The following is a 26,686-nucleotide window of genomic DNA, read 5'->3' as shown; positions in this document are numbered from 1 at the left end:
GCAGATACCTAAATTCTTTCATCTTCACCTTTATTCAAGAAAATGTCCTAAATTTAAATGGCTTTTAATACAGGGAGGGGCAAACGAAGGTTTACAGTTGTTCATATGGAATACAATAAATAATAATACAAGAAGAACCTTGCGTTTCATGGACTCACAACTGTAAACCTACTTCTGCCCCACCCTGTATTTTCACTGATAGTCATCTACTGTACCTTTTAAACACTCAAGAGATTATGATTACTTCTTTGTTCTTGAAAAGAAATTAAGACATATTGTACTAAAAAAGCTTAGGACGACTGAATCAATGCAACAAAAATACTCAGAATTTATGTGTTTATTCTCCATTACATTTTATAATTGGAAGAACAATTATTTTAAAGACTTATGCAAAGTCTATTCTATTTATATATGTAAACTCACATTTATAGACATATATTCCAGCCCAAATATCTCTAGTAGTGGTTTCACAGATTCTAGCAGAAAACAATGAAATTTTTTAAAGTAAAAATACCTTAATTTAACTTATAATGTACTTTCCAATAATAGCTGATTTTGCTGGTACTAGTCACTGTTCTAAATACCTTACATATGTTAATTCATTTGTCTTTTGATCAACCCAGTGAAGTATAGATAGTTACCATCCCAATTTTAAGATGGGGAACTGAGACATGAGAAAGTTAAGTGACTCATCATGCAGGTAATACAACAAGTACAATAACACCAGAGTTGAGACTTCAGCAGTCTGGTTTCAAAGCGTAGCCTCTGAAATCATTATGTATTGCTACTTCTCTAACGGAAATGGAATCCACAAGGAAAACATTAAGGGTCAGTTGTCAAAACAGAAAAATAAATGTACTCTTATCTTAATGGCTTTTATGAATTTACACATATACTACATGCCATGCAGCAGCAAAGACACACTATGTGCAAGCCCTTTGCAAAGTGCTAAGTATTTTTACAAAGGCAACTATAAAAACAGTACAGCCAGTGGCTTTGGATTTAGACCTGTTTTTAGTGCTATGTGACAAGTTTAATAGTTATGTGATCTTGACCAAGTTTTTTAATATCTCTAAGCCTTGGCTTCCTCAAGTACAAAACAGAGAAAATAATTCTAATAATCTCAAGGGGTGTTAGGAGAATAAAATATAAAAATACAAAAAACCCCAATCTTGGAATGTAATAGTATTCAATAATCTTCTTAGCAATCCAACAGAATAAACATTTTTTATCTCCATTTTACAGATAAGAAATACAATTATTTCAAGGAAGAGCTAATTTAGCAATTTATCACTATTATTATGTTTAATGTTGTAAATTAACATTTTGGTTAAACCAAAAAGCAGTTTGAAGTTTTTTTCTTTGAGTTTCTACCACATAATACAGAGTAATTAATTCATCATTAAGTACTGTCGATAGGCTCTCCCACATTAAGCAAAAGGAGATATAACAAGACCAATGTTGCCACAGACTAATTGATATAAACACAATTTAAGTTCTTACAGCATCTCATGATGTTATAACAAAATGATGTTATTCAAAGACCCGCTGTACACGCTCAACCAATATTTATTTCATGAACCAACCAATACAGGATTGGTTTACTGGATTATGTTTATTACTAATCAGTACGTTTTTCTCATCTTACCTGTCTGAAGAACTGTTTCAGGATCAACTGATGGAAGGAAGTTTAAATCCACAGACCTGGCAAGCACCAAAACAATAATTTTTAAAAGCTATTATTTCTATCCATAAAACTGAAGAAAATCCTTTATACACATACACATCAAAACAGGTACATGCAAGTATGAAAATCTGAGGTATACTGTTCTACCATGGGAATTTATTTTTTAAATTACATTACACTATGTATCTATTTACATTATTGTTCGAGTACAGTTGTCTCCATTGCCCTGACACCACTCTCCCCTGCCCCACCCACCCCGAACTCCCAGCCTCAATCCTCCCCCACTGTGGCTTTGCCCATAGGTCCTTCATACATGTTCCTTGACTACCCTTTCCAATCTTTCACCTGCTACTCCCCTCTCCGTGACCTCTGGTTACTGTTCGTCTATTCTTTATTTCAATTTATCTGGTTATATTTTGCTTGCTTGTTTGTTTTGCTGATTATGTTCCACTTATAGGTGAGATCACATGGCATTTGTCTTTCACTGAGTTTCTCTCTTAAGCATTAGGAAGACCATTAGAAATAATTAAATACTTGTACCTCTCAAAAAATACCTATGTGAGAAATCACAAAATATACTATTTGGAAAAACAGTTCATTGTTATTAATTATAATATTATTTCAAATATATCAAAAAATCCATTTTAGTAGTGTTCGCTGGATATTTGTTTCAAAATAAAATTTGTAACTTTATAACCCAGAAATGTTAACATTAAAAATGTATGCAGTCACTAGCTAATCAAAAGTTTACTTGTCAGCCCTGGCTGGTGTAGCTCAGTGGATTGAGGGTGGGCCTGCGAACCAAAGGATCGTGGTTCGATTCCCAGTGAGGGCATGTGCCTGGATTGCAGGCCAGTTCCCAGCAGAGGATGCATGAGAGGCAATCATACACTGATATTTCTCTCCCTCTCTCCTTCCCTTCCCCTCTAAAGATAAATAAAATCTTAAAGAAAAAAAAGTTGACTTGTCTACAGCAACCTTTGAGAGCTGTAAATAGTCATATGTGTGTGTCCCAAGCAATTGTACTCTCTTCCGTGTACTAATAATGCTTCACGTGTGTTGGACTATGGCCTTTATTATTAAACAGATTTGGAGAGCAGGGATGAAGGAAAGGTAAGGGTAGATGGCAAATCAAAGTCTAAGACCTCACTGCTGTAATCGAGAAGCCTTGCTCTAAACCTTTCACTTTCATCTACTGATCTAGGCCTTCAGGTCTCATATAGCCTAGATCCTTCCTCATGGCTGCCATAAACATGATGAAAATTTGCAACAACAGGGACTTTACCATCTGACATTTTAGAGACTAAGCAACAACACTTGAGTTCCTTTAGGAGGTTCTGACAAATACAACAGTTTACTTAATACTTCATAGAGTCATGGGAACCAACATATACCAAAAGAATTTCTAAAACACTAAACAAGATATTATTAGATAGAAAAAAAGGGGTGCACGGGAATGTAAACACAAGATGTTCTAAGAAAGCAGTTAAACAGGTTTCTTTACTACACTACTTTCTCAGCATTAAACCCTATGACCAAAGCTCATTTTCTCTAGGCACCCTTTTAATATGTCTTTCATGAGAAGCAGGATTTTCATGAGGAACATCAAACTTGTTGATTGATACATGACTATATTTGGATTCATGGAATAACAAGAGGAATTTTATCAAAGTTCCATTGCATTTGTAAGGCCTGATTCAAAAGAGATGGACAAGGATGAATACTGATTCTTTCAGATTTCCTATTAAAAAATTACTGTTTTAGTGACCATTCTGTTATTGAGAGGCCAGAAAGAGTTAATTTGTGTCCTAAAGTGCTTTCTACCTGGGGAGAGGAACTTGGCCTGCCAACAGGAAAATAGAAACTATTAAGGTTATGAAGTTCAACGAAAACCTGTTAAAGTGATTTACCTAAGTAGTTACATTTAGACAACACAACTGAACAATTACTTCATCTAGTGTCATAAACCACTAAATCCTTCAAGCTGAACTCACAAATATCACATATTTCACAAGAACAAGGGAGTTCTACAAGCCAGGCATTTAGGTGCTAAGGTATTTAAGTAAGGTTACATGAATTTTATTTGAAACTGTAACTTTTCCCATATTCTTTTCAAGCAAAATAAAACTATTAAAAGGTAGCAAATAGTTTCACTTTGAAAACACGTCCTTTCCAATGAATATTTTACACATGTCAGAAAAAGATAAAGTTATTACTAGTCATCAAATTAAGTATCTTACAAAAAAACTTTGCTTCAAATAAGTAAATTTTACATGTAAAGCAAATTCTCAAAATTAAAAAATTTAATTCAAATTTTGTATGTCTATTTTTATTGGAGACTTGCTTACCTTAGTTCTTTTAGCTTGCATTAACAACAGAGGTATCTTTTATCAGATTAATTATAGCTTTGCAAGGGTACAACTGCATGACTCCGGCAACCTACCTTTCTTTCTCTTGATTTCCTTTATCACTTCCATTGTTAATCAAAGCAAGTTCATCTAATAATGATGTAGATTCCTTTGTAAACTTCTCAAAAACCTACAATATGAAATTTTTATCAACACATTAAGAATAATCGTAAAAGTTAATATGTACAAAAGGATTTTCAGATAAGAGCACCGGAATTAGCGAGGCAGGATCCCTTTGCCTTCCTGGATCTCACTTGGTACCACTCAACCATCAGGGCACAACCGTGTACAGGAGAGACTAAAGCACTTTCTAAAACAAGGAATAGTTTCAATGGATAAGAAATTTTTAGATTTAAATATATTATACAATTATTTTTATTCCTCAATCAACAATTTTATTTTTATTCTTATGTATCCTTAAAAAACACCCATACCAAAAACAGTTTTAACTACATAAATGGTATTTAGAAAAGTTTTAGCCCTCTACTTCCAGTTACAGAACATTTCTTTATGTTATTTATGTTATTCTATTACCAATCTGTATGGTTAAATGTAATGGTTAAATAATTTTAAATACAAGCATATAGCATAAAATTAAATTGGTTGTAATTTTAATGTGAGTTGTTAGAATGTTTCCAAAAAGGGATTTGGGCAAGTCTGGTTAAAATGAAGTAGACATTCATTTGACTGATGACACTGTTCAAATATAGTGGAAACAGAATTGGTCTTCCATTCTGAAATATCTAAAACTTCATTATCCTTCAATAAAATTAGCATATAATCCAGACTGAGTTAATATGAAATTTATTTTTTTAGACCCCAGGAGTTTCATTAAATAATGCTGTATTACACAGAGTAGCCAATTTCAGAAAACTGACAAAGATACATTTTCAGAAATGTAAACCATAACCCGCCAACTGCTCTCCAAATCAAATTGATGTTTCAATATTTTCTCTGAGAATAGTGTACCAACTAGATTACCTTCCAGGAAATTATGCTCCTCTCCTATTCTCCGTAAAAGATCTACAACTTTGACTAATAATGCTATGAATGACAACAGTAATAGCTAACACTTGTGCATCTGACTACAGAGTATTTGCCTTCAAGCACTATACTAGTATATGGTATACACCGTATTTCTTCATTTTCATAAAGAGGAAAACAATCTATGGTTTAGTTAATTACACTTTAGTTGATTAAAATGATAAAGACCAAAATATATCTTATTTACATGTAATAACATTTTATCTCACTGTAAGATACCAACCAGCCTCTTATTTAACCAGTCCATGTGATCATAGGTAAGACTTCCACCAAAATCCTCTGTTAACTGACAAGGTTCTATGTAACGAGTCAACTTATTGGCAGACACTAAAATAACCTATAAAAGTAAAAAGAAAGATAAAAAACAAGAAAAAAAAGAAACATTTAGTAAGCCACTTTTTATTGTCTATAAAAGTGATGAGGAGATAAAATTATGTATTGTTTCTACCATGATGATATATAATTAATACATTTAATATCAATTTAATAAACTGTGGCTATTGCTAATAAATGCTATCATTAACTGTTTATAATAAATACCACAGTAAAAAAAAACAAACACTAAGTAGTAGCTTGAAGTATTCTTACAGTTTTATCAGTATTAATAATTTCTTCATAATAAGAATTCCTTTAATAAAGAACAAACTGACCGTGACCAGAGGGCACGGGGAGTAGGATAACAGGGAAAAGAAGGGGAAAAGCAAGCAACAGGAATAGAAGACTCCTGGGCACGGACAATGGGGAGGAACTGACTGTGGGAGCGGGGGCGGGGCAAGGGAGGGAAGAACAATGGGGGGAAGGGCAGGACAACTGTAACTGAACAATAATAATAAATAAAACATAAAGCATCTACATTTATAATCTGAATACTTTTATTAACATAATATGATGCATCTATGTTGTACTTATTGCCTTTTTTTAGATTTTATTTATTTTATCTTTTAGAGGGGAAGGGAAGGAGACAGGGAGAGAAATATCAATGTATGGTTGCCTCTGCTGAGGACACACAATGTATTGTATGTCCCCTGCTGGGAACTGGCCTGCAATCCAAGCATGTGCCCTGACTGGGAATCGAACTGCGATTCTCTGGTTCGCAGGCCTGCGCTCAATCCACTGAGCTACAGCAGCCAGGCTATAGCTTTTTATTGCTAATTAATCATGCTATTGTATGAATGAAGCATAATTTATTTTAAAAAATTCCTTTAACACAATATATTCAGCAAAGAATTTCCATATGGCCTAAAAATTAGCCACTAAAATGATAAGCACAAATGAATAATAAATCTGTACACTAAAATGATAATAAAAAGTACACTAAAATGGTAACCACGAATGAATAAATCTAGCAATCGAAGAAATTTGCATTTTATTGTACTTTTGCATTACACTGTGTAATAAGGAAGTAACAAGTCTATCATTTTATTGTAATTTGTGAAAAGCTCCTAAGAAAGAAAAGTCAAGGAACTTGTACAAAGGACCCATGGACAAAGGTAACCGGGGCTGGGTGCTAGGGGAGGATTGAATGTGGAAGGTGGGGCTTGGTAGGGCAGGAGAAGGTAATGGGGGGAAAATGAGCACAACTGTAATTGAACAACAATAAAAAAAATAAAACAAAATAAATTATATGAAGTTTCTCTAACATCCCTTTGATTATATATTAACAAAATATGTCCTGTAATAGAATAAAACATGGGATATACTAATAATTTAATTTGAAAACCAGAACTAAGAAGTAGGGAGGTCAGAGAATTCATAATTTTGAAACTTACATATTAAAATGATAATCTTTTTACTCTAAACTTTAAAAGATTTCAAATATAAATTATAGAATCAATTAAGAGACCACTGTAGAGCTAAATAAATTTTCAATGAAGACATGTGAGGCTAGGGAGTTAATTTATAATATTGTTTACTTTTTTATGTTCATAATTTGTGTAATAAAATATTTAAAAATAAATAACTATAAATCTTTTTTAAAAATCTTCCCAGAAAGAATATACCAGGCCCAGACAGCTTCAAGTTTTAAAAACCAATAAAGTTCTAAGTGTCCGAAATCTTTTATTAACTAATCATATTGTGCAAGTTTGTAAGTAATGGTGCGAGACACTTTAGCCCTCAAATCAGTTTCACTTTTGTGCTCCTTACTCGCCCTGAGCTCTCCAGAAAGTCCTGTAAAGCCTTGGAGCCTCAGTTAGCTGCTCTAGTAACGTCAGCACATTTGCCCTGATGATCTATACACTAGTTTGCTTAGCTTCATGGTCTAAGAAGCTTCATCAAAAAAAATCGAATAACAGATCACTTCAATCTTAAATGCTTTGAGATATAAAGGGCACACACTCAACTCATTTTGAGATTAAAATAACATAGATACCCAAGGACAATTTTGAGAAAACACTATGATTTACAAATATTTTTGTTAGTCTACATTAAGAGTTAGCAAGACTGTAGTGTAGAAGAAATTTCTGTTTTCATCCTAACTCAAGGATATGTTTTCATTTTAAAGTGAAAGTGGGGAAGGAACGGAAGGAAGGGAAGGGGGAGGGAGACAGAATGAGAACGAGAGAGAGAGAGAGACAGACAGACAGACAGACAGACATTTGAGAGAGAGACATTGATCAGTTGCCTTCTGTTCTATCCCGACTGGGGAACCCACAACGTGTGTGACCTGACTGGAGATCGAACCCGCAACCCTTAGTGCACACTCCAACCAACTGAGCCACCCCGCCAGAGCCCAGCACGAATTCTTATTCACTGCAAGTGGATATATAAATTAAAATGCCTTTTAAAAAACAATTTGGCCTTATCTTGAAATTGGAAACATTTCTATGACCTATGCCAGGATAATCTGCACACAAAATCTTACACGTGTTTATCAGAAGACATACACAGGAATGTTTATAAAGCGTCATTTATAAGAGTAAAAGAATGGAAACAACCCAAATAGTCATCAATAGAGTAAGTACATTGTTTTTATTCACACAATGGAATAACATTAAGCAGTGAGAATGAATCAGCTGTGTATCTACTACAAGAATATTCATGAATCTCAGATAATAATTAGTAAGAAAAAGCAACTTAGTGAAAACTAAAATTATACCATTTTTCTAAAACTAAAAAAATAAACCTAAGTATATTACTTTAGAATACTATTCCTAAATAATAACTCTATAGATATAGATATAAAAGAATAAAAGATAAATACCCTCTATTTCCTTCTAAAGATTTTGTCCTTTGCATTTAAGTTTTTAATACACAATCAGAATGAGTACATAAACAGAAGATGGGTAAATACAAATAATTTAGGTGGTAAGGGATGGGGGATAGGAGAATGGGATCAGAGACGGACACTCAAGACTACGTCAAGTTATAGGTATTTGAGTTCTTAGGTTAGGTGGTGAGTACTCAAATGGTTTTTTATATTATTATTAAGCTTGGTATACACCTTTTAAACAAATATGTACCAAGTTCCATATTAAAAAACTAAAAACAGAAAAGAATCATGAGAAGAATGAAGTGACTTATAGGAGAAACACACTAAAGCCTCAAGCTCAGAGTGAGGAAAGGGCACCTCTTCTGAGGCAGCAAGCAAGGAGGTCAGAGGGAGAACAAAGGGAAATCTGGAGGTGGTAAGGATAGGGAGCTGAGAGTTCATGTGATTCTCTTTTTCTATTTGAAAAATGAAAGAAATAAGATACAGAACATCAGATTACATTTTTGGTTAGTCTAGTAATAGCAAACTGTATAAAGCCTGTCTATACTAAATGACAATTTAATGTTATCTCTAGACAGGAGTATCAGACTCATTTGCACAGGAGGCCACATCCTTGCCGCAGCCTGGTGGTTGCCTTCAAAGGGCCGAATGTAACTTTAGGACTGTATCAGTGTAACTACTCCTTAACCAGGGGCAAGGAGCTCCACGCTGCGGCTGGGTAGAAACAAGGCGCCGGGCCGGACAAAACAGGGGGGAGGGCAGGTTTCTGCCCACGGGCCATGTGTTTGCCACCTGCCCTCTAGTATGAGGAGTTTAGTATATTTTACTGTTTTCCTGTTTAAATAATAGTGAGAGCTAATTTAAAATAAACATTAGAACAAAAGAACACAGAAAATGGTTTTCTTAGTGAAAAACTCGTCAGAGAGAGTTTTATCCTCTAGCTCCAATGCAGCTTCTTATTAGAGACAGACATGATGTTAAACATTAAACAGTACATGGAGTTAAGCCACAGACACCATTTAAGCTGCCACCAACTCCCTTTGGGATCAAGGCAGTTACCTGTACACTAAAAGATTAAACATAATCAGATCCCAGGGCTTTTCCTTTCTCTAAAAATATCTAGAAATCTATCATCTAGATATATACTATCAAAGAAAGTAAGAGATATGTATTTATTCTATGAGGAAATAAACCACCTGCTGAATTGACCATCAATTCACATCTGAAAACATAACATTTTCAAAGCACTCTCTCCCGAAAAAAATAGCTGAATAGAAAACACAATGAATGTACAACACAGTAAGTGGTCTTTCTGCTCTTCAAATGTACCTGATTTGGCACAATATTGTAGTTATAATGCTGTAATAATATCTCTTGAAAAATCCCTCTATCATGTCCCTCATATTATAACTTAATTTTAATAATGTGCTATTAATTTGTTCAACAATCATTATTTACTGAAAGTTATGTGTTCTAGTGCTGGGACTATAAAAATAAATAAGGTTCTACAAAGGAAATAAGCTTTCTATTTCTTCAATAATCCAGAGACAGCTGCCTAATGCTTTCATTAAAAGTACATTAAAGTTTTCTGGTTTGTTTCTAGAATCTTTGTTGAAAATACTCTAAATGAATGTACATGTTGTTTCCCCTTTGGTCATAATAGCTCAGAGGGCCAAAGGCTTTGCTAGAATAGTCACAACTGTTTACAAATTCCTTTTCTGGGTTAAGCACCAGCATATTATAATGAAAGGATTCCAGATGTATGCCCCAGCTCTGCCGCAAATTCACTGACCTTAAGAGAAGTCAACCTAAAGGAATTCACTCCTGGTTTAGTTCCCCAATCTGCCAAAGACAGTGGCTACCTTAAATTATCAATGATGTCTTTTAAAGCTCTGAGAGGACAGAATTCTGATGAGCTGTCATCCCATACATTTAATTTGGACCATTCTCTCTAACATATGACTTGTCTTGCCCAGTGAAGAACACTTGTCACTTTCCACCCAATCTGGTTGATCTTATTAAACACACACACCCATTTCTACACTTCGTAGTTCCTAAATATATAAAATCATTGGTAACAGATTTCAAATTGAATAAGTCAGAAAGAAAATCTGCATATTCAGTTATATGTGGCAAAAGTTTATTTGCATCTATCTTATAAGTTTTTCCTAAAATTAACTGATATGTAAATAGTACAGATTCACTTTCTTTTATGATAAAAACTGTATTGAGAGTATAATAGAAAAGGAAAAAAGGTCACTTTGTCAAGTCCTTTCAAAGGAACAAATACCATGAAATTATTTTAATAGTAAGCCCTACAGAAATATTAGTTTTTCTTTTATTTTATTTGTGTTACAGAGGTTAAGGCAAGAAAAATAGCACATACCTTGGTTCAACAAGTTTGAAAAGAAAGATATTTACTATATTGTATTTAATCAAAACATCTGTGAAGGTTTTCTTTAACCTGAAATCAGACTTACAGAAAAGGCTGACTTGTCTCTCCCATGTACCCACATGTCACTGGAACACGTGTCCTTTCCTAATGACATATTCCCAAAGAACTGAACCCTTTTACTCTCCAGGCACTTGGATGTTCTACTTTTTATTTTATTTTATTTTACGCTAAGACTGTGTGTGCAAGATTTGGAATTAAAATGCGTTTTTGAGTGCTTGGTACACATTCATGTGTGTGTGTGCATTTGTTTGCTTGTTTCTGTTTGTTGGAGAATGTTTTTCTAAGGGAAAATAACTTTCTGCAAAAACTGGAAAGAAGAACAGACAGAGGAACATGAAGACAGTCTTGGTCCTGGCTCTAACATTAGTATGGCCTCAGAAAAAGAACAGGATCAGATGCAGTAATAAAAAGAGATAAGAGAACAAAACCATTTAGAATGGTGGCTGGTTATCATTATCAGTAAATAACACTTTTGCTCTCGTGAATGACAACAAAGAATGAGAAGGTGGAGATCCTTTCGCTTATGAGTCTCCCAATCTGAGGAAAAGACTACCTACCTCTAGGACTGCTTCAAATTTATCATCTCATCAGACACATTATAGAGACTATCACCTATCCAGCAAAATCTATCAAAACCACAAGGTAAAATGCTGAATAACAGGAAGTACCTGAATATCCGAGTTGCTGAAAAGGAAACTGAATAGGCAGGCAGCTATTCTGGAGGCAGGAAGGATACCTGAAGAAATACTCAGTTAAGCAATGGCAGAATAATATTCCATGGCTAATGAAAACTATTAGAGAAATTAATAGAAGTTCATCAAGAAGAAAAAAGTTTAGGAAGGGTGATGGGCAAGAAAATCATGTGGGAAGAGGCCATTAAAAAAATGAGTGGGTGTTTGATGAACATTGGACGGCTGGTAATAAATCTTTGCTATGGATGAATTCTATAAGGTAAAACATACTTGTGGCTTACAGGAACACCAGTACTCATGACAAAGTTACACTTTCGAGAGCCCCAATGATCCCAAATAACAAGGAAAATAACTTTCAACAAGCATCTATGTTGAATTTAATTTTAAATAAACCTCTAAGTATCATTTAATGGCTGGTGCTGAACTGTCCCTTGAAGTTGAAGGCGGTTGGTATGTTAACCAGCATTTGAAATTACTCTCATTTCATTAAAACTTTAGCCTTTTAATAAGTGCCTAGTGCTTATTTACGTGGGCAAATATTATAGCTGAATCTCTTCAATGCCTAACAGAAAGTATGTTGACAAAAGAAGCTTTAACACTTGAGTTTTAAAACATCTTTCTATGACATCAAATCAAGACAAGTAGGAATTCTCTTCTATTTTATCCTCTAAGAGTCAAGGTATCACATCCCGATTAATTCATAAAGCATGAGCCCCAACCGGGCATTTCTGAGCAGATGCCTGTGCTTCAGCAGGACATGACAGGCTCCCACAAAAGGGCTCCTCTCCTCTCCCTTACTCAGTGTTCTGAGCACTGCCTCCGGTCCACTCGGCATTCTCCTGGAGCAGCACCTCCTGCCCGGCCCTGGCAGAACAGCCGTCCTCCCAGGCTGAAGTACTCCCTCACCATGGCAACTTTCAGGCCTCCGGCTCTCAGCTCTTACTTTCTTCCCTCACTACACTTCCGTTTCTCTTCCTTGGGATGCATTTCCCATTCAATTATCAGGATAAAAACTTTTTTCATGTAATCCAGCAGCCAGGGCTGCCTCCCCTTACATGCTGGCATGTACCCTTCTACTATGTCTACACCAGAGTCAAGTCATCTCTCCAAGAGAACAAAAACCTTCAGGAACTGAGGTAAAGATGTCAACCTGTGATGACTTGAAGGCAAAAGGAAAGCCCCACTGCGACTAGAAGAAGGAAAAAGAATGTTCTATCCTAATGTGGGCAGGAACACATATATGCCGTGAGCCCAGATTACCACAGGCCTGCTGAAGTTGGGGAAAGGGCAACACTGCTAAGAGGGCCCTACCGCCGGGACTCGCCACCACAGAGCCTGCCTAAGACTGAGGCTTGATCAGAACAACAGAGGACATCTGTCTCTCTGGTACCAGCGGTCTACTGCTGAGGGCGAGTCAGCAGTGCAAGGAGAGGCCCTCTCTGAGGCACACAGTGGAAAGGAAAAACCAAGAGCTGAGGGTGGAGCACTAACAGTGGGGCAAAAGTAGGTTCACAGTGGTTAGTCTGGAAAATAATACACTGATTAACAAATAATAATAGTACAAGAATAAACTGTTTCATGGACTCACAACTGTAAACCTATGTCTGCCCCACCCGGTCTTATAAAAACAAACCCCTCTGGCAAACCAGCCCACATCTTCAACACAAAGTAGCCACAGGAACTTGAAGCCTGTGATGCACTGAGAAAAATAACAGCAACAGTAAAGGCCCAACTCAACTCCTGACTAGACTAAGCCACCCAGCAGCCTTTCCCCACCCCACTAACAGGCCTTGTGTGAAAGATAGGATGGGCCCAGGTGCAGCACAAAGACAAGTGACCTCAGTCTCCACTGTCCTAAATGAGATGTCCAACATACAACAAAAAATAACAAGGCACACAAAAAGCAAGAAAGGAAACAACCCACTGTCAAGAAACAAAGCAAACAACATAACCAGAGCAAGACAGACCCAGATATCAGAACTATCAGGTAGGCAGTTTAGCATTACTATAATATATGCTAAAGGTTCTCATGGAAAAACTACAGAACAGATGGGGAATTTCAGCAGAGATAGAAACTACAAGAAAGAATCGAATAGAAATTCTAGAAAACAAAAACATGGTAACAAATGAAATGAGTTTATGCTTCAACAAACTCAACACACCCAAAGAAACAGTGAACTACAAAATGGATTAATAGAAAACACACCAAATGAAACATACACACGCACAGAAAAAATCACACAGAACGCCAATCTGAACAACATTAGGAACCATCTTTGGAGGTACAGATCACTCCACTACACAGCAAAACACACACTCTTGTCACATGCCCAAGGAAATAAGGACAGACCATATACTGAGTCAAAAAACAAACTTAAAAAATTAAGAATAACCAAAGTCATGAAATATATGTTATCAGATAAAAACTTGACACAACTATTAACTCAGATGTATCACAGATCTAAATGTACAACCTAAAAATGTAAGAGAAATCTTTGTGACCTCAGGTTAGGCAACATATTCTTAGCTATGGCACAAAAAGCGTTATTCATAAAAAAAATTTTTAAGGCTGGACTTCATCAAAGTTAATATACTAAAAAATGCTGTTAAGATACTGAAAGGCAAACAACAGACTGAGATATAATATTGGCAAATTATGTATCTTATGAAAAACCTCTATCCAAATACATAAAGAACTCTCAAATCTTAATAACAAAAAAGACCTTATTTATTTTTCAAAAGTAGGGAAAAAGTTGAAGAGACACCACCAAAGAAGGTACATGGATGGCAAATAAAAACTTGAAAGTACACTCACATTATTAGTTGTTAAAGAAATGCAAGTTAAAACCAAAAATACACCTCTATGCCCTCACTAGAATAACTATAATTTCAACAAACAAATTAAAAAAACCTGACAATATCAACAAGAATGGGAATTTCATACTTTGTTGGTAGGAATGCAAAATTATACAGCTGCTTTGAAATTCTACTTTGGAAGTGTTTTATAGAGTTAAACATATACTAACCCCAGCAAGGGATTAGCCCAGCAATCCCATTCCTAGGTACTTTACCTCTCAAAACAAAAACTTCACACAAAAGCCTATACACAAATGTTTATAGTGACTTTATGTGTGATCACTAAGAACTGAACACAACTCAAAATATCCCTCACCTGGGAATCGATAAACAAACTGTCACAGCACATAAAGGAATACTGTAACTCAATAATAAGAAAGTACTACCAATACCAGCAGCAACTGGATGAATCTCAAATACAAATGCATATGTAAAAAAAGCCAGATTGAAAATGCTACATTCTATTATCATTCCACTTATATGACATTCTAGAAAAGGTAAAACTATAGAGACAGAAAACAGATCAGTGGTTGTAAGGGCCTGGAGATGGAAGAAAAAACTGACTACAAAGGAAAATAATGGAATTTTTAGAGTGATATTTCCTGATTCTTTGATTGTGATGGTGATTACGCACATGTTGGTGTTTGTCAGAACTCGAAGAACTGTACAATAAAATGGATGAACTTTACTGCTTGTAACTTATAACTTAACTTTAAGTAAAGAAAAAAAGTCACTCATTTTTAAGACATTTCAAGCTATCTCATTTAAGAATTAACTAGGCTTTCTTAAATTTTTCCAAGACACCCTAGTGACCTTTCCTCCAGACCAAAAATACATTGACACTGACTTTATTGAAAACAAAAATGACATAGTATAGCAAGGTCCAAAATGAGTCTTAATTGTCTGAGTATTATACACATTCCAAGCCTTTATATTCCATAGGGTAAGGGGTGGTGCATTGCAATACTTCCACATTTTATTTAACCTATGTAAACTTTAGTATCTATCAAGTCTCTGACTAGGGAGTTGAGATTAACAGATTATGGAAGGGAAATATGAAGATTTGTTTAAATTTGTATCCCACCTTAGGACTTTTTTTCTGATCTACAATAAGATGTATTTTCATGCAAGGAAAGTGAGACGGAGAGAGAAATGTCAGTAGGAAAGAACAGACAATTGTGTGCATGTACCCAAACCAGATACTAAAAAATAATTCACATATCATATAAAATATTCTCTGACTTCAATCACAAATGTCTAGGGTTTCCCAGTATTACTTAAACTTCCTTGTGGTAATGCAATAAATTTTTTAAATAAAAAGTTTCTACTTCTTCAAAGTAGTTAACAGAGAGCGATAGAAATGAAAACAAGAATCATCTGTGGTCTCTGACAACGAACCATAACCCACTCAAGTATCTGGATGCTGACTCTATACTCACTAATCACTGCTTAGGCACTGCTTAAGCACTGCTTAGAATACAAAGCTGGACAAACAATACGATCCCAACAAAACGCTATTTTTAAAGTATAACACACTTCTGCTTTTTTAATAGACTATATTTACCTCAAAGCCAAGTCTATCCTTTTCTTTCCAAAAACAAAAATGTGTTACTTTCTTATCCCAGAATTCATCTGGTTTCACCACACACACAAGGGACACCTCAGCTGGAACAACATTCTATAAAATAAAGAAAAATAAATATGTTATACATGTAAAATGAATAGTTTATTAAAGTTATAAATTATTACAAATTCATGATTAGGCTCACTATTTAAGAGGCCTTTGGAGAAGAATTAAAATAATAAAGTAGAAGAAATGCTCCAAACTTCAAAACATACATAGCAATAAAGAAATACTTGAAAGACAAGCTGATTTAGAAAAGATTACAAGTAAATAGCAATATACACAGTACATGTGAATTACTTTTGTTTTACTCAATCTCTCAAACAGGAATACGTACAGATTAAACTGCAAGACAACTTAGTTAAAAAAATTATTAAATCTATGACAAGAAATTTTTTTCTAATTCTATTATCTTTGAGAAATTCTTCAAATAACACAAAATCAATTTTCTCACAAAGTAAGTTTCTTATATGCCATTTACAGAGAAGCCAAAATTCTGTATGATTATTAACTTGAGGAAGAGGACAAAGCTAATCCTTGACAAATACAATTTCACATTTACCAGATATGGCTATTCATTATTACCTAAAAATGGAAATTAACATTTGCCAAGTTAATAAATATTCTATGTATATTTTATCATTAAGCCCCTTAGAATCTACCTTTAAAATACATCTGAAATTTGCCCATTTCTACTGCCTACATTTCTAATATCCCAACCTACTCAGCCTTTGAAATATCCTATAGCAGGCATCCCTGCTTTGTGTTTTCTCATGCTCAGAAAAAAACTCAAACCCTTTACCACAGCCTGGAAGGCTCTGCAAGCTCAGGGCCACAGTGACTCTCAGATCTCACCTCTCACCTCTCCCCTCTGACCTCACTCCTCTACCACAGTGATGCTGACCTTGCTGCTCCTAGAATGTAACAAGTCTGTTCCCACCTCAGGACTTTCCCCTTGATGTTTCCTCTGTCTGGGATGTTCTTTGCCTTGTAGTAGGAATCCTCCTCGTCCAGCTCATTTGAAGATTCTACTTAAATATTCCCTCTTCAGAGACCTTCCCTGACCACTCTACCTAAAGTAGCACCATCTGACTCAATTTCCTTCTACCACTGAATTTTTCTTCCTAGTATTTACCACCATCTGATGTTGCATTGTCTAGTAATTTGCCTAACTGCTCACTGTCTAACTCCTCCAGTAGAACATACGTTTTTTAATGGTAGGCACTATATCTATCACGTCACTCCTATGTGCCTGGCATATAGGAGACAATATAGATTTGTGAAATGAGTTCACATTAACAAATGGGTATCATCTCCCAATTCTATGGAAGAAAAACTGAGCTTCAGAGAACTGAAGTAATTTATGTAAAATAAGAGTTAAGTGATGGCGCTGTAATGGTAACCTGGCCTGTCTGACTCTAAAGTTCTATCACACCATTTCAAATGTTCTAGACCAGGATCATAAGTTCTTTCTGAAGATCCAGATAAAAAAAAAGTTTAGGCTTCACAGGCTAAACAATCTCTGTTACAATTATTTCTATTCTGCCCTCACAGTGTAAAAGAAGCCTTAAGCAATATGTAAACAAATAACCGTGGCTGAATTCCAATAAAACTTTATCTACAAACTCTAGGGACAAACTGCTGTTCTAAACCATAAATGTCATAACTTAATAACAATGCCTAATTATATAATTACAATAATAATATTTTTATCAATTGGGAAAAAACAGAAAACCTTTTTATTTAAACATGTCATTGGATACATCACAAATCTAGTGTCCCCTGCAATGAATGGGCTGTGAATAGGTAAAAGAAATTCAAAATAAAAACAAAACCTTTATCCGAGAGAATGGAAAGTTTAGGCTAGATGAAGGCTTATTCATATACTGACCTGTAAAAGATAATTACTTTAAAGTCACTAAATATTAAAGCTGTGAGGAGGAAGAGAAACCAAGCCACCCATCTGAGAGAACATTCGTCATAGGCAGAGCCATCACTAAGCTGTGCGCTTCCCAACACCACCAGTACCTCCTGAAATGAAAGCAATCACTTTGTATGCAGAAACCGTCGGACTAGGAGTAAATGGCAGACCACTGCAATTTCTAAAAATGTTAACTATTATTAATAAATACAAAAGTTGTCAAAACACCTATCAGGAAAGAAATCACAAGAGGGGATTAAGTCATCCCTTGACTGCTCTTCAAAACTGCCAATGATCAAGGTTCAATTCAAATTCAAACAAGTCCCAGCTCCTGTGTGACACAGCTGAATGGCAGGCTGAAAGGAAGAACACAGGTGATGACTCATGGATTTCTCACTCACAGTTATTTTAACAACTTTTACAGAAAAGAGTTAATCCTCTGGGCTTGGAATACAAAAGTTCTCGGATCATATCTAACAGAATTAAGTTATTACAGGACACTAATCTGTGCTCCATTAAAAACTGACCCTCACTGGGGAAGCTGTATCCTTTTCACCCCAAGAAGGTGATTCTCAAGATGAAGATTCAAGCCAAACAGTTAAGAAGGAGGTAATGGGGACCACCTCAGATACATCACCTGATAAATATAAACTCTGTAAAGGACAAAGCTAGGACCACGCTAAGTTCCCATCATGGCTCTTTCCCATTTTCACTACAAAAACCTCACTAAGCCCTGAGCCTCAGTTCACTTTTGGGAATAAGAGAACCTGCTTTCCCAGTGTTGTAAGGATAAAATTAAATAATTCATATAGCAGCTTAGTACAGTACTCGAACTCTATTAAGCAAGCACGTATTTCCTAATTCATTTAAAATTCTTGATCTTTCTTTCAGAATCAGTGATATTTACCTAACTGAATGTTCATTACCCCGTGTAACTGCCAACTATTATTTCCCCCAAATTGGTCCGCCATCAATTCCCTTCAGTGTATTAGCTTAATTTTTCAGCTATCACGAAGTCAGTGTCCCTGCCAGAAAAGCTCTTTTCGCTTTTGTTCATTTAAATTATACAAGCTCTTTTGTTTTGCTCATTTAATTTTTACCTTAATTGTAGCTGTTTCTTAAATGCTAATTGGTGACCTGCCAGAGTCCCCGAAGACACAGCTGTTACCTAAATTTCTTCTGGACTAGAAATAAACCACCTTGAATCCTGGTGCTTTGTGGAGGAAAGGGAGTGACGTAAGACCACCTAGGAAGCTTTTTCAGACTAGACTGACCCAGTCCCGCTCCCTGCCTGTACCATCGGAATGGGGTCAAGTGGGTTTAATGCAGATAGTACAGCCTGAAAAAGCTCCCAGGTGATAACATCTGCTCTCATACTTTCAGCCTCACTGGCCTACTTGCTTAAATAACTTCTACATCATGTCATTTCTGATCACTTATAAACCTTTAGAATAGGGCTGAAATTTATTTTACTACTCAAAGTCAAACCTACAAGATTGAATTTACTATATCAACCCAATAGAGAGCTGTACACTTCAGAGGTCAGTCACTGCTGAGAAGCTTGGGCACAGTCCTATAAATGAAATGCATTTGCTATTATTACCTTATTTGTTGTTGTAAAATAAAACCATTTCCTGATAGTCAGAAATAAAATTACCTGTAGCATTAAGACTACTGTTTTCACCACATTCCATTGTGATTTTCTGCCATCCACAATCACGGTAAATCCTCTAGCCTTACATTTTTCACTGAAATGAAACAAAACTACAAAATATTAAAATAAGCTTCATATGTTATTCTTCACAATTCTATACAAAGTTCACATTTTAATTGTATATGGAACAGCATTAATCTCACTTGGTTTGGTTTACAATGGCAATCCTTTTGAATTTTCTCAAGCAATTTATTTTCCTCATTTCAGGATATATTGAGAATTTACAAGCTAATATAGGAAGAAAATTATTTTAAAAGCAAGGAAAGTCACTTTCTTAAAAAGAGAACATATCAATGCAACATCCAGACGGTCTCACTGCTCTCTCAATTATTTCTTCATCTATAAAATGGGATCACAGTGAGGTAGGTAACTAATGAATGCTAAGCACATGTACTTCTTGTCTTTTCTTCCTGTCAGAAGTGTAAGGTTTGTAAAATGATAGTATAAAACAGGTAGAAAATAAAGTAAGCTGTTACTAAACCATTGGAAATGTTTTGTGTTCTTTGGAGAAATGTAATGAGATGAGGTAGCATTTAGTGTGCATAACAACTCAATGCCTGAATACACCATTTCCTACCCACCTCTGCTCTCACTTTTGCACTCAGTCACGTGACCAGCAAAGTATTTACTGTGTGTTGGAAAATGTGTTATTGCTATATATTATATATAATTATTCAAGTACTTACTAACAATGCCCAGAAGCCTACCCTAATAAAATGCAACTATATGAGAAAACTCCATCATAAAACCAAAACCACATGGCTTTATTATTATTATTATTATTGTTTTGCTTATAAAGACAACTTGATGCAGGGATCTCAACTACGCTACTTCCAACACAGTGGAAGAACCATAGCTTTGCTTAACAGAGCAAGGATTTGGTAGTGAAAACTCTCTCCACTCCAAGTTCTCCCAGTTGTGTACATTATAGGCAAGGTAAACAGAAGACCCTTTCCTGAGATTTAAACCCAACAGTCTAGGGGATTTTACTAATACTTCCTTACTATCTCAAAGAATTCACATTAGCCTCAAGAGGATTCTTGGAGAAGTGATGTCCAATTCTACTGAGAAACAATAAGATCACAAGAATGAGGATGATAATGCTAAAGATTTGTAAGAACAGGTGTGCCAATAGGCAAGGAAAGAAACAGGGGTTCAAAAAAAAATAAGAGAAGTGTTCAAGAGGTGAGACAAATTGAATCATATGTCTATAGAAAAGTCTTGCACACTAGTGTTCGCAGAATTCAAAATAGCCAAAAACAGAAATAATCCAAATGTCCATCAACTGATAAACAGAAACAAAATGTGGTGATCCATACAATGCAATATATTCCATACAATTTCATGGTATGAAAGAAATGAAGTACTGATGGTACAGATAAACCCTGAAAATATTATGCTAAGTGAAAAGTCAGACACAAAAGCCCACATACGATGTGCATCCATTTAAATGAATGTCCAGAATGGGCAAATCCAGAGACAGAAAGTAGAATAGTGGCCGCCAAAGGCTAGAAGGAGGGAGAAAAGGAGAGTGACTGCTAATGGGTACAGGGTTTCCCTTTAGGCTGATGAAAACATTCAGGAATTAAACAGTGATGGTCATACAACCTTGTGAATATACTGGAAACCACTTAATTGCACACTTTTAGAGGGTATGTAAATTTTATGGTATCCAAATTATAGTTCAATAATTATACATCTCGGGTATTGAGATGTTCTATTTTTGGATTTTGCATTACAAAATACAGGCCCCACTAAGCATCGTTGTAGGGGGGAGAGAATTGTGGCGATATAATGATCACTTCTGGATTAGCAACAATACGTAAAAGACTTGCTGGGGGAAGAAAATCTGACATCTAATGGCTGGTTGTGGGATTGGTTAAGGAGAAAACTCTGGGAGTTCCCTGCCAACAAGACATCTTGAAAGACCAGTACAACTTAGGGAGGACAAAAGCCCAAGACAGACCGGCTAGATAGGGTAAGTGACTGCTGAGTGGTCTTCAAAGAAGGAATGGAAAGTCAGAGACTTCTAATGCATTGTGGGCATTTGTAAGAGGGAGAGCCAAAACACAGAGTTCCCTAGTGGAGGGCACCTCCTAGTTGGGACTAGGGACAAGAGAAGTGTGTCTCTCCCACGATTTGGTATTTTCTTGTTACTGGCATCTGTATGTCTCAGACACAGGTTATACAACCATTCTATTACAGAAGTTTTGCACAATGCATATATTTCAAAGCACACTCTAAATTAATCTGTACATTAAGATAAAAAAGTAATGAAGCTTGCAAATAACAAATACCACCTGCAATGATCTTAATGATATGAAATTCTCCAAATTTATCTTTAAGGGCATATATGAACACCCTTAATCATAATTTTCTCATATCTTACTAAAATGATGAAAATACACATAATCCAAAGACACTATCTGAAAATTGCAAGATCAAGTGATCTCCCAACTACTTGAAAGGGATAGTTTTTTTTTAACTTCATCCCTATAAGTGGCGAAACAGTTTAAACTATTTTTAACAACATACTTAATTTAGAAGTGTGTTATGTCCTTTACAAAGGACATGTTGGAGCTGAAGTGCTATAATAATAAATGTCTATATTATCATTAACATGCTTATAATTGTATTTTAAGAACAATAACCAAAAATATATATATTAAAACCCTGCCTCCCTGTCCCTACCCTGTTAATAGCCTTTCAAAGGTAAGGTGACTGAGTTAAACAGGGAGTAAAAGAAAAGAAGCTCCTTAACAAGCTCACTAACTTTGAATAGTTGCCAATGGATTTCTTGGGTTCAGTATTCTGTAGCTCTTCACTAATAAAGCTCTGCTTACACTTACATAGTGCCATTAATTTCACTTAGGCTTTTATTATAATTGTCATTCACAATTTATCTTCATTAGATAATATGCTCCCAAAAAGCAAGAATATTATCTTATCGATATTTTGGCAGCTTCTAGCACAGTGCTTTAAATACAGAGGGCCTTTAAAAATGTTACATGATTCAATCAAATCACTCCTCAGTCAGAAAGCAAAAACAGCTTTCCTTTTCATTAAAAAATGAAGCCCTTACCATGGCCTACAAGGTCCTCTATGATCTGACCCCAGCCTCTCTCTCTAATCACTCTCCCAGAACTCTGTCCTTTTCTTGAACTCCTCCAGCCACACCAGCCTCCTTACTGACCCCACAACACACTTAGCCTACTCCTGCCTCAGGGCCTTTACACTTACTGTTCCCTCTGTCTTAAATGCTCTTCCTTAATGCTCTTTTTCTGTTTTCAACATTATATTTATTTTTTAAAGAGAAGGCCAGGGAGAGAGAAGGAAACATCAATGTGAAAGAAAAATCGATGGGCTTTCATATGTGCTCCAACAGGGGACTGGGCCAGCAACCCAGGAATGTGTACTGACCAGGAATGGAAATAGTGACTTTTCACTTTGAGGAACAACTGAGACACACCAGTCAGGGCTCTTAATGCTCTTTCATCAGATATCTGTAGGGCCTTTTTCTGACTTCAATCATGTCTGATAAAGTATTATCATTTTGTAAAATATTGACTCACACATCATTCCTAAACCATCCCTCTCTTAACTCTTGTTTTCATAATACTTGTGAACATCCAATATACTCTGTATCTATTTGTAATATTTGTTTGACCATTAAGAAATAAGGCTGGGTCTGTTTTATTCACCCATTTCCTCACCACCTAGAACAATCAGGATCTCATTCTAGGATCTCATGTATTTACTGACTGACAAAAGACTATGACCTAAGTGTCTGTGTAATTTTGGGCAAGTCATTAAACCTCTGTGTTCTTATGTTTCTTCTGTAACACAAATGAGTTTTTCTATAATTATGAAGAACCAATTTAAAATTCAAATCTGATTAAAAAATTTTTTCTTAATTTAAAACTTGAGAAAAATAGAAAGGTAACTTCTGTACATGTCAGATCTCTACAGAATTAAGAATAATCTGGAAACATTTTTTAAAATTCTGATGCCTGGGAGTCCACCTCCAGAGATTCAATTGTTTTGGGGAGGTCTCACCAGACTTCAGTCCCCAAATATTACAATATGGGAGAGGAAGTTGGACAGGAAACTTTCTGTTTTTGTTGAAATGAGGGACAGACTTGAGCAAGCAGGTTAAGTTTAAGTTTTGTCACACAATGTAAAAACTAAAAATTCAAGGATATTTGGATTAAAATGTAAACATTTTACATTTTTAATCTAAAAATGTTTTAAAAACCTACAGATTTAGATCTGTATAGGGAAATTGCTAACTAAATGAAGGACACTTTCTATTCAACACATTTCTCTAAATTTTATCAAGTTGTATGATAAATAAATACTCAATCTTCATATTCCTTAAAAGTTGACAGTACACATATTTTGGAAACCTGGATATTATTCAGTGCATCAAGAGCACAAAATGAGTATTTTACCTGCTGTGGTATCATAAATATTGATTCTAGTATTTTTAATTATAACTTCACTGTTAATAAAAGCAGGTAAGATAGCAAAGTATGCTCTAACAACAGCAGGAATCACAAGTAGGTAAATGACATACTGAGATGTAAGAAAAGACACCTTAGAGTCACCTTGGAATGCTGAGTAGATAGTCTAAGGTGACACTCAGCTCATCCATGTTTGTTTGTTCCAAGCATAACGGAATTGTCAGAATGAGGCCACTCCGTCTGTCCTTTCCTCCTATTAAAGAAAAAAATGTAAATTTAACATGTAATAGATATTAAAGCACTAAACAAATAATATATATCGGGATCCAATGTTACTAAAACGATTACAAGTTTAGAAACCAGTAAAAATGATCTAATGGCTATTTCTTTTATCTACTGTAAATGTTTAGAGTACTTTCACAAAATTATATAAAATTTAGAAAAAATAAGAGGATAAAATTCACCCATGAAATCTTCACTTAAACATAGCAATTATCATTCTGTTTAATTTTCTTCTATTTACTCTGCTTAGTAATGTAATCAACATATCAAGCATCTATTGTGTGCCTAGCACAATAAACATTTACAAGTAAAATTAAATAAATTTCCAACCAACCTAAAAAACCTTTAAGCCATAAGAAATAACAGTATGAAATATGACAGTTTATTTGCTAGGCTGTGTTGTAGAAAATATATAAAAATATTATAAAAATGATTGAGAAAATAATAACAGCTGTGATAAATGCAGAATGTTCCCTACAAAATTTAAGACTTAAAAATATAGTTAGAATTTACAAATCAAGTCAAAAGAGCATTCTGTAACAAGGAATGACAAGAGTTAACTTTCAAAGGTCAGCTGGGCATTCTTTGTTCATGAGGCAAAAAGAGAAAGCCCTGCCCAGCTGAGAAGGGTATAAGGGACCTGGATCTAGAAGCCTGGAAAGCCAGGCAGTGGAACTTACATTTCATGTGTGTTCAATTCGTCTTCAATTTTCCAGAAGCATTAAAATGTAACCAATACTTTTATACACACACGGCTTGTTTGAAAGTACCCCGGATGACTGACTTTTCACACTGAAGCCCATCTTCTGACCCAGCTTACACATGTGGCAATTTTAGAAGCCTAAAAACCAGCAGACACTAAAGGAAACAATCCTATACAATCTAAAAGATGTGAGGTGAAAAAATGACTCCTATGAGTCACATCGATGTAATTCATGCACCAGCCATACATGATCTACCTTTATTAGGTTAACCATATCAATTACCAATATTCAACAACTTTATCTAACCTCAATAAATGGAAATTTCAAATGGTGCAACTTAATAATGAAGTGACTTTCAACTATATTATGATTTGTTTAGGATATAAGTTTTGTTTTTTTAAATAGACTACTCNATACAATCTAAAAGATGTGAGGTGAAAAAATGACTCCTATGAGTCACATCGATGTAATTCATGCACCAGCCATACATGATCTACCTTTATTAGGTTAACCATATCAATTACCAATATTCAACAACTTTATCTAACCTCAATAAATGGAAATTTCAAATGGTGCCACTTAATAATGAAGTGACTTTCAACTACATTATGATTTGTTTAGGATATAAGTTTTGTTTTTTTAAATAGACTACTCCCATAGTTTCTGAATTCTATCCCCTGAATGATTTTGTTGGCCTGAAAAGTTTCTTCTATTATTAAAAAAGTCTGAAAATTAAGTATTAATGTAGTGGTTAAAATAATTAACGGTCAACAGAGAAGGTCAAGATGGGGTGAGCTAAGAGATGTTTCATTTGCTCCTCAAAAAATGCTGAGCTTTATCCCTGCATTAAACCAAATAAAAAAAAGTTATCCCATCTGGAACATAGCATTCTGACCCACTATGAATTGTCTCCAGAGGACAGGTCTAACATTCAGAACTCCATTTAACCTCAGGCCCTCAGCTTTCACTAACAGACAATGAAATAATCACTGGTATGAACATAAAATAGGACAGAAGCCAAGAGGAAAGAGACTTGAATTTGAAAACAGGTAATGTCAACAGAGTCAAATGCTGCCCGGAGACAAGTGTCATAAGAAAGCAAAATGTCAGGGACAAAGATTACGAATGGATAACAACAACCACTTTTGGCAACAAAAATGGGCAACAGTGGGCAGACAGTGGGCAAATTAGAGGGCAATCTGACAAAACCTTACCCAAATTTAAATGTAAATTTTCCTTAACACACCCACTGATAGAAATACATATTACTGAACTTGTACAAACTGCACAAACTATGAATAAAAATGTCTCTTACAACACCATTCATATCAGAAAAGAATGGAGAAAATATAAGTGTCAACTGGTAAAGGATGGAGTTTCTTTATAACAAGAAAATGCACATTAAATAAGGAAACAGCAATACTAGTGGACACTATCTTATTTGTCCTTTATATTACACTAGAAAAACATGCTAATTTACAGAGAGATATAACATGCTTTGAAAAAAATCATCAGCCTTAATATTAAGAAAATTTTGAAAGGATCTAAAGAGAGTAAAAAAGAAAAAGGGAGATAATATCCAAATAACCCCAGACAGGTACACCACAGTACCTATTTTAATCTAA

The 26,686-nt window shown here is 35.1% G+C and overlaps 1 protein-coding gene across 1 annotated transcript in view; it reads right to left on the bottom strand.

Moving 5' to 3' along the window:
• Positions 1-26,686, bottom strand: part of SESTD1 (SEC14 and spectrin domain containing 1) — a 90,707-nt gene that overhangs the window by 29,552 nt on the left and 34,469 nt on the right. Inside the window, exons 3-8 of the mRNA XM_037044358.1 lie at positions 24,220-24,328; positions 19,556-19,646; positions 15,918-16,031; positions 5,363-5,476; positions 4,131-4,225; positions 1,649-1,704 (exon numbers count right to left, since the gene is read on the bottom strand). Coding sequence (XP_036900253.1) covers positions 1,649-1,704; positions 4,131-4,225; positions 5,363-5,476; positions 15,918-16,031; positions 19,556-19,646; positions 24,220-24,328 — 579 coding nt within the window. The remainder of the gene's footprint in view (positions 1-1,648; positions 1,705-4,130; positions 4,226-5,362; positions 5,477-15,917; positions 16,032-19,555; positions 19,647-24,219; positions 24,329-26,686) is intronic.

This window comes from Sturnira hondurensis, unplaced genomic scaffold (genome assembly GCF_014824575.4).
Source record: "Sturnira hondurensis isolate 20B ecotype Veracruz unplaced genomic scaffold, ASM1482457v3 Scaffold0004136, whole genome shotgun sequence".
NCBI classification, from domain to species: domain Eukaryota; kingdom Metazoa; phylum Chordata; class Mammalia; order Chiroptera; family Phyllostomidae; genus Sturnira; species Sturnira hondurensis.
The sequence above is the reverse complement of the archived record's forward strand: the minus strand, read 5'-3'. Positions and strand labels throughout refer to the sequence as shown.